General features: G+C 47.4%; 2 protein-coding genes across 2 annotated transcripts; both read left to right on the top strand.

The window, feature by feature from the left end:
• The first annotated feature begins 6084 nt into the window (after nucleotides 1-6084).
• LOC6594776 lies at nucleotides 6085-6834 on the top strand. The gene has a single exon (XM_002020054.1). The coding sequence runs from the start codon at nucleotides 6085-6087 to the stop codon at nucleotides 6832-6834; it is 750 nt and encodes a 249-aa protein (XP_002020090.1).
• An 18-nt stretch (nucleotides 6835-6852) lies between these two features.
• On the top strand, nucleotides 6853-7924 carry LOC6594777 (seminase). Its single transcript, XM_002020055.2, has one exon. It carries the CDS (start codon nucleotides 6931-6933, stop codon nucleotides 7876-7878), a length of 948 nt encoding a protein of 315 aa, XP_002020091.1. The 5' UTR covers nucleotides 6853-6930; the 3' UTR covers nucleotides 7879-7924.
• The last annotated feature ends 1393 nt before the right edge of the window (nucleotides 7925-9317 follow it).

Below are 9317 nucleotides of genomic sequence, written 5' to 3'. Positions count from 1 at the left end.
TATGTCCTTGCTTGTTGCATTGTTTTCGTATAATAAAATTAAACTTATGCACTCTCTCTTTCTCATTCACTGGGGCGATGTTTTCCAGCCCCACTCTTACCCCTGAGGGGGCTCACTGGCGTGAGCATTTGTTAAGTGGCAAAAGATTGAAATGAAGGCAAACACATGTGCACTCCGAGAAAATAGAAACCAATTTATCTGCCAATGGAGAAAACGATGATGGAGGTTGTATGTATTCCATTAAAGAAAATTTTAAATGTTTAAAGAGATGATCGCGTTTCTTATCGAAGGGGTCATTCAAGAATCATCTTCTTTCCAACCCAGGAAAAATTCATTAATTATAATTATATGTATTTCAAATGTTAAGCCATCCCTTTGATCTTCAAAAACTATTGCTCTTTTTCTCAGTGTACATATTCGTGTGGAAGCTGACGTGCAGATTATAGGTTGTCCGTACGTATACGTTTGTCCGAGGGTGTGTAAGTGAAATGAAATGGAACGAATTGGTTGGAAAAGGGGTCCTGGCCACTTGGCAGTGGGTTCTGGGCGGCAGGGGGTGCTGGGGGATGCATGGGGCTTTCCGAATGCAAGATAAAGTTAAAAGGGGCGCCAACGCAATTTGCTCGGGGTCAGAGCTTTACTGCAATTTCGTTGATAACTTATGCCATTCAACAAATGAAGTTGACATGCCCCATCTCCCATGCATCCATCCCATCCCCGTCGCCGTCCCCCCCCTTTGGCGTGCATTTAATTTGAGAATATAACTTTGACCATATTAAATGGGCCCCCGCTTACACATGACACAGCATCAGCATGTACTTGGTTTACATTTCAGCCACGTGCACTCTGGACCTTCATCTTGGTAAGAGTACTTCCCGTGCCCGTACTCGTGCTCGTGCTCGTACTCGGACGGCCACCGCCTCCCAATTACCTAATTGAAAGCCAAGTCAACGAGTAAAAGCCTGGCTCTAAGTCTGATTCTGATTCTGAATCATGATCCCGTGCCGACTCTGGTCTCCTCAAGGCTCTCCGTGTGAGTGCATGCTGCATACGATTATAAGTTTCTGTTCGGTTCGGTTCAGTTGTGCTCTCGGCACACAGCACAGACTTTTGCCATTTCAATTTAGTCTTTGACATTCCCGCTCTGTGTTAAATGCAAATTGAAAAATCATCGAACGGCCCTGGCTGGCTGCAGAGTCGAAGCTCGAAGCTCGTCCAACAACAGCATTTGGCTGCCGGAAGCGTTTTGCAGCCGCCCCAAACTAATATTGAGGCAGGCGCGCAGCAAACTGTTTCCGTTCAAGGGATGGGGCATTGGGCCACGGCATGGGGGAGCAGCCGTAAGAACTGGAGCAGGAACTGGGAGATTGGAGATGGGCGATGGGATTCCGGAGCAAGTGCCTTGAGCGGCATCAAGCGCCGCAGTTTTTGGCACGCAAGAGCGTACACGGTTTTGGCAGAGTGATGCTCCCTCCCGTTCCTTTTGCCGCTGCTGTTGTTGTTGCCAAAAGTCACTTGTTAAACAGCGGAAACGGAAATGCCAACAGTCGCACAAAGGCAGCACAGGGCTCAGAGCACAGCGGATAGACGGAGAAGCGCGGGAGGTACGGCTGGCTGAGTGGCAACATTTTGAAAAGTGTAAATCAAACTAATTGAATGTTTTTGCTGAGCGCACAGCCGGTGCCAAAGCTATGGAAGCGACACGCCCCGCTAAACATGCAGGACAAAAAAAAAACATGCAGGACAAAAAAAAACAGGATGATAATACTCAAGTCCAATGCTGTGCTGATAAGAAATGCTGCCATTACATTTGCTGCACAGGCTCCAGGGCGCTCTAGTCCGTGCCCTTTGACACATTCCACATCCACAAAAAAGAGCACATACGCCATGTGTGCGGCTCTAATTAGCCATAGAGGAGTTCCATTGAGCACCCCTTTCAAATGAGATTGAAGGGAGATTTGTTTTGTGGCCCTAAACCATCCTTAAACTCTATTGGCATGTGAATAAATAAACGCAAAACTCTTTCACTCTGGCGGTGCAATCAGAAAAACAAATGATGCCAAAGGGTGCATTCCGTTTCGAGGACGCCGCAGAGGATGCCAGCTTCCTTGCTGCCCCGTTGCACCTTGCAGCTTGTCGGGGGCAGCAAATTGCCGTTAATTTAATGAGCATTTTAGCCATAAAATCACTTGGCACGGCTCAATAGCCACGATGCTGGCAGCTGGCACAATTTATTTGACTGTTAATTAGAAATTTAAATTATGCGCTTAGCCTCTGCCCCACAGGCAGACCCTCTCCACGGCTTCAGGGCTCCACTCTCCACTCTCCACACTCCACTTTCCACTCCCTACTCCAGACCTCCTTCGCCATTCTCCATTCGCCATTCAATTGGCGCTGCACAAAATTAATTGCAGGCAATGGCGGGTCGTATCCCCTTTCATCCTTGGAGCCTCCGCAGCCCCGTTTGCTCCATGGCAAATTCGAAATAATTTATAATTTGGCACAATTACGCTCAGCCGCAGGCTGGCAAGCTACTTGCCTGCTCCTTGCCGCAGGCCTGGGCCATGGACTGGTCTGGTTATCCGCCATGGCTGCACTGTGCACTCTGGACTTGGGGGACTGAGAGCTGAGAGAGCTGAGGGTTATATGGGTCATTTGCCTTCCAATTGCATTTTATTGATTTTCGTTTGTCTGAGGATGCGTTCTCTGGAGCGGCGAGGCGGCGAGGTGGGGTGCTGGCCAAGATGTAATAAACTTTCACTTGTTTTGTCGCCTGTCGCCCTGCCAATGGGAAAGCGGAAATCAGTGGGCGCCGTGGGGCGTCGGAGGCGACTCTACTCTGGCCAGTGGTAAACACACATTGCTCATAGCCAAGCATTTGGCACACTGCCCCAGCGACAGAGTCCAGAGACCAGCGACCAGAGACCAGAGTCCTGGCCGGGATTGTCAAGTGGTTTTTGGCTCGGGCCCGAGATTTGGCTCGGCTTTTGTGATTTCTTTTGTACGGGTCCATTGTTTGTCCCAAAAATTGGGTCAATAGCCCTTGGGTGGGGGAGGGCAGTGTCGATGGTGTTGTTGGTCTTGCTGGTGTTGCTCCTCCTGATGATGATGATGATGATGAGGACAATGATGATGAGCAGCCTGTGCCAGCAGACTCTCCAGCTATTGTTTCAACTCCTGTGCATGTAATTTCCTCTCTATGCAACTCCGCCTGCTACAGGCGACTCTCCTCAACTTTTGTTGCTGCCACACTGATTACTGCTGCTTGTTAGTGCGTTTGGCTGTGCGGTTTTTATGCTCGTTTACATGCATGTATTTGTATCTGTTTCCCACTCTCCCACTCTTGCACATTTGCCAAAATACATAGCATTCCCTGGCGGCAGAAGGTATTACGATTTGGATCACAATTTTGCAACGCCACGAAGGAAGCTTCTCCGATCCTGTATGGCTTTAATATCAAAGGTTGGTCGAAGACCATTAATTTAAAGAGGGATCAAGGCTTTAAAATCAGTTGAATAAATCCCATTGTGGCCATAGCAACATCAAACCTGAAAGGGTATCAAAACCTTCGTCCCCTATGCCACAGTCTCCCCCCTTGTTTTAGCTTAATTTGCAACTTGTTAGCTGCCAGCAAAACCGTCTCATCCCCCCTCCCCGGCCATCAGCTTCGTTCCCGTCAAAAGCTCATGTGCAAACAAATCAAACTTGAAACTAAAGCTTGGCCCAAAACATTTCACAATAATGAGCAGGGCTCCAGGGGCCGAAAAGGAAACTTCCCCCGTAACAAGGCAACAAGTGGGAGCACCATACCAGCCCGTCCTATGCCCCTTTGTGGCATGGAATCAGCTTTAAGCTGCAGCTATCTGCAGCCTTCACCATCTGTTTAGACCGCCTAAGATACAGATAGGGCCAGTGTTTGCCAATTCTTTTCATCTGGATGAGAGAGACAAAGATCTGCTGGCCGACACCGACACCCCACTCGAAACCCAATTCAATTCTGTGGCAGAAGCAGGAGCACGAGCACGAGGAGCAGGAGCTGGAGCTGAAGGAAGCGTTGTTTAAAATGCGTAACCATATCCCATGAATTTATGCAGTCAACTGTATAAAAGGCGTAAAAATGTCCAAAGGCCATCAGGAAGCGGGTTCTGGCTTTGGTTTCGAGACCTTGGGAGGTTGGGTGTCTGTCCCGGCATGGCCTCTTCATTTATTTCATGCTCCATTGCACTGCGATATGTGTCAGAGAGCGGACAATCAAACGCAGTGAAACCACAGAGGGTATACAGTATCAGTATTATATAAAACTGGAGCTCCGTCCTCCCTCGGCGTCTCCATTGGAAACTTGTTTGGTCCGTCGCATCATTGCCCGTTGTTTTTATTCAATTACCAATTCGAATTTCGTCTCTGTCTCTGTCCAGTGGGTCTCCGTCTCCGTCTCCGACTTCGAGCAGCTGCAGCAGTTTATCTTGCCAATTGGCCGACGACTCTTCTCTCGTTTCCCATTATTGTAATTCAGCCAGCTCTCAGTTTTAAATTGTTTGGAAGCAATAAAAAGTTTATCAAGTGTAAGGCTGAAAAAATAGCGAAAGCTGCGCAGGCAGCCCTTGACTTTTGGCACTCAGTGTTAATTGTTTTGGGTCAAGCTTTAAGTTTTTGGGAAATACACGAACACACACAAAAAGAGAGAGCGAGGTCGGAAATGGTGCCACATTTCAAAGACCTGCCAGCGTAAGCTCTTAGGGCTTTATTCAAGGCAAAAGTAATACAAAACAATAGTGTTTCCCACACAGACACACCCAAGCAAATACGCACACAATCGCCCACCAGAGAAAGAGAGAAAGAGAGTCACACAACAAATAAATCAATTGGCTTTGCCTAAAACGTTTGAAATTGATTTCAAGTTCTTCGGCCCCATTGTTTTTATATGCAACAAAGGGACAATTTTTCATTTCCAACGACAACAATAAAAGCAACAGCAAGGTCTCATTCACATCGACACACACACACACACAGCCCCACACACAGATACACAATACAGAGAACGACACACACATGCGGTCGATCCCTGGGCATGTAAATTGGCCGCATTGTTTATGAGCTCTGTCCCTGGCCAGGCTCTTGGTCTGGGTCCCTCTCTACTCTAGGCCAAAGCACATGGACCATCTCCCAGAGACCATTGATTGTCAATTCAGTTTAAGCGCCAGCCATAAATTCTGCAAATGAGCAGAGCCGGCCAGCGGTCCATAGGTCCATCGGCCCATCGGTCCAGCAATAGACGCAGCCACCACCATTCTTCTTAATTTAGTGAAATGCACAAAAACAATTTTCAAATTGCCGGAAAGACACCCACAGTTTGGGAGAAACAAGGGATATAGATTGAAAACCTCGAATTGCAGTAAGGCTCAGAAATTCCTTACCGAATCAAGATTGTGAATAGATTCTTAACCGGTCGCAGAATTTCTACATTTCCCGAAAGTCCTTGAAATTCCGGTAGGGTAATACAAATAAAAGCCAAACCTACGATCTTACGAGACTTAAAATACTTAAAAAATTAGCCCTTTAATTTTTATATATTGCACTTTATAGCTCTGTGACTCTCCTTCTCCTCTATCATTGACTGAAGATTTGTTCTGCGTAGTGTTTTAAGTGTTTTGTTTTGTCGGTATAAAAGTTTATCAAACTTTTTTCTAGAGTTCCCGTTCTGTTCTCCCAAACACTTTCCCAACTTCCAATGAAGTGGCGTCAAAAGCTATCGCATTGCATTTGCCCTGTTTATTTGTTTGGCGCGTGTTTGGTCATTAGATCTGACACCTGGTCAACGGGCAGAGGCAGCTGGAAAACTGTCAACTGCCTGTCGTTTGTGTTTGCAGTTTGCTTGGCACAACATTTTGATTACGCATACGTCGTGTGGACCGAAGCGTAGCTTCCGGCTTTGACAGGCGCATCAAATGTGCCATAAATAAAAGTAAGCTGGCAGCCATCACCAGTCGATGTCGATGGACGATGCATTCGTTGGTTGTTTGTCTTCTGGGGCTTTGGCTGTGCGGCGGATGGGGTTCTGGGATTCCGAACTGCAAGGATTGCAGGATGCATGTGATATACCCAACAGTGGCAGGTGAAGCACGGCATCAGATTCCCCCCAATCAGCAGATCGTGCGCATTATCAACCACTACAAACGGCTTAGCTTGGAGCAACTGCAGCAACGCGCTGCCAAGAGGAAGCATGACTCTCAAGTAAAGGATTACAGCTTCATAGTAAAGCTAAAGGTTCGGAGCTCCGTTCGATGCAGTGGGGCCCTGTTGGCGCCACGCCTGGTGATCAGCTCCAGCAGCTGCTTGAGTGGAGTTCCTTCTAGTCAAGTGCATATCCTCACCAGCGGAGGGAGCACTCACCCAGTGGCTAAGCTTGAGTGGTTCCGATCCAGCCCCGAGGTAATCCTAATCACCCTGGTGACAGCAGCCCCGGGACAGCCGATTGGACTGTGCTCCACGACCCTAAAGATGGGCGACAATGCCTCCATGCTGATGGCCAGCAACGACCTCAGCTTCTTTGGACGTAGGCACAGCCAGGTCGTGTCTAACCAGGCCTGCAAGATGACCTTTCTGCAGGAAGAGAGCGTCTACATCACTCCCAATATGCTGTGCCTGCAGAACTCCCAGAGCCCAGAGAAGTGCGTCACAGAGCAGGGAGATGCCTTATTGGTGGACCGTCAGCTGTGCGGATTGAATGTCTACGGATCCCGCTGTCGGGCACACTCCCTAAATGCCGATCTCTATATTGATCTGGAAAAACTGCGAGCTCTGATTAGCCATTTCATACAGAAGCTGTTAGGTTGAGATGTTGAGGCGTGAGAAATTGAAATTTGAATGCCATAAAATAATTTTGTATGCCCCTAGTCGTTGGGTTAGGAATGGGCCAGTACCCTCATCATTATGCTGCCAATGCGCCTGCTGCTCGTACTCTGCTGGACCTCAGTGACAACCAACCAGGCGGTCAAGCAGCCCATTCCCCAGTTGATGGTAGGAGAGATGCCGGCCAGCGGACAGCCCTACCAGATAGTGCGTATCATCGAGTACGTGGTGCCGCATCCCTACAGGCCCCAAGATGGACAGATTGAGAACACAACGGCGGCGGACAGCCTCGAGATCTTTGCCCCCCACCTGGAGAGCCAGTTCAACAAGAACCCCAACACAAACACAGCTAACCACGCGGAGCAGACGCTCGCCAAAACCTTCAACATCATAGCCAGGGCCAGCCCAATAGTAGCCACTAAATTCCTAATTAAGATGTACGCGATGGGTTCGAACACCCCCTGCACTGGAGCCCTGATCTCCTACCGCCTGGTCCTGACCTCTTCGCAGTGCTTTCCGCCCAATCAGACTCCAGTGCCAAGGGATTATAAGGTGCAGGTCACCCAGAATGCACTGTATGAGGTGAGCAGCATAATTCTCGGCCCCTCCTCGGGTCTGGACCGGTATATGGCTTTGATGGTGCTAAAAACATTCGTCGTGGAGCCTGAAGTGCAGACAGTCGCCCTTTGTGATGCTCCCCCCAGGCGGGCGGACACTATCATCATGCACATGTCGAAGGGGTCTCCGCACTTTCTACGCACCCAAATCATCTCCAATCGGGCCTGTAAGAGCAGCTTTGCCAAGGTAGAGAACGCCTACATCACAGAGTCCATGTTTTGTGCCCACAACTCGAACAAGCGTATGGACTGTCAGACGACCAAGGGGGATCCGCTGGTGCACCGCGAGCGGTTGTGTGGCATCAACATCTACGGACCGAGCTGCGTGGATGGGGCGACTAACGGGGATCTCTATGTGAATGTTTTCAAGGCCAAGGCCTATCTGCAGACCATGATCGCGCGCTACAATTAAAGAGCTTTAAGGATGGCAAATCAGAAATAAATCTATTGAGTACGTCCCCTGTGCACTCTGCATTTGGTTGGCCAAATCAAATCAATCTCACTAAACAAACATGGAAAGGCGAATGGGGAAAAAAGCTGGAAAATTGAGAGGGTAAAACGCCGCCTTTTGTCAGTCGCTGGCAAAATTGAAAGTCGCTGCCCACAAAAATCAGACAACATTTTTTTTTTACATTTTATTTTCTTTCAATTTGCGGCTAGCAAAAAATTTAAACTGCAGCCATCAAAATGCCCTGAACTCCAATGACTATGATGTATGTAAATTTGCGCGAAAAAAACGTCAGGAAAAATAGGGAAAAAAAGGGGTTTGTGTCTGCACAAACAATACCGAAAGCACTAAAAACATCATGACAGGAAAAAGGTGTTACTCTTGGCTTGAAATTTACACCAAACACGAGTAGTAGAAGCAGGAGGAGCAGAGCAGGAACAGAGCAGGGAAAGGCAGGGAACGAAAGCTGGGGAAAACCACCCGAAGCTTCACCATCGGCTTCTGCGCTAAAATATACAATTTTGTCATGAAATATGCACATGTCCAGCGCCCGGCAAGGACGAAGAACCACCTCCTCCACCCACATGACTAGCACCACTTTCAGGGGACAGCAGCAAAATATATTTAAAAAGCAACATGCATAAATAAATTAAACATTTAAAAAACCAAACGGGAAATAATGAAAGGAGTGAAATCTCTGGGGCTCTACGGATCTGCAAATGCGCTTCTAGGAGGGTTTGATTAATGGTTATTTATTATGCACCTTTTATCTTATCCACCGATGTATTTTATCTCTGTGTATCCCTATGCATATTATTTGTCAGTTTTGGTTGCATTTGTCTTACGTTTCATAAGTTTTCTATACCAAAAAAACTATCCAAATATTCCAATTAGCATTCTCTGTCAGAAGAATCACCTATTATTTGACAGTGACCTCGAACTGCAGAGTATTTAAGTCAGCATCCTGGCTAGGTCCCCAATCGGCTCCTGACTTTTCCAACAGCCGCGCCCACCGTTTGACATTAAAATGCAGCGATGCCTGTCGAAAATGTTGCCGGCAACGTCAACGCGAACAACTAAATTTATGTACATAGAAATTAATATTAAAGAAAAACCAAACAACATGGTTTTGAACAAAAAAAAAAGGATTTGCGCTCTATGTTGTTTAAATATTATTAAAACTTTAGACTTTCGGATTCGTCTGATGATAAAACATAAAAAACAATAAAACAAATGTTTTCCATTTGAGTCGAAAATGAATTCCCCAGAGCTATGAATGCACACCACACCATCCCTTCCGCAAAACCAGCCCCTGCGACCCACCCACCACAAATATTTATTTGTTTGACAATTTTTATTGCCTCCTTTCAGGCGCTTCGGACGCTTCCGCCTCTGCGGGAAAA

Source organism: Drosophila persimilis, unplaced genomic scaffold, assembly GCF_003286085.1.
Source record: "Drosophila persimilis strain 14011-0111.01,24,50 unplaced genomic scaffold, DperRS2 tig00000000-arrow-pilon, whole genome shotgun sequence".
Taxonomy (NCBI): Eukaryota; Metazoa; Arthropoda; class Insecta; order Diptera; family Drosophilidae; genus Drosophila; species Drosophila persimilis.
Note: the sequence above shows the minus strand (reverse complement) of the source record. Positions and strands in the feature narration are given on the sequence as shown.

Coding starts and splice junctions, on each gene's coding strand:
- LOC6594776 (XM_002020054.1), top strand. CDS start 6,085: ATGCATGTGATATACCCAACAGTGGCAGGTGAAGCACGGCATCAGATT.
- LOC6594777 (XM_002020055.2), top strand. CDS start 6,931: ATGCTGCCAATGCGCCTGCTGCTCGTACTCTGCTGGACCTCAGTGACA.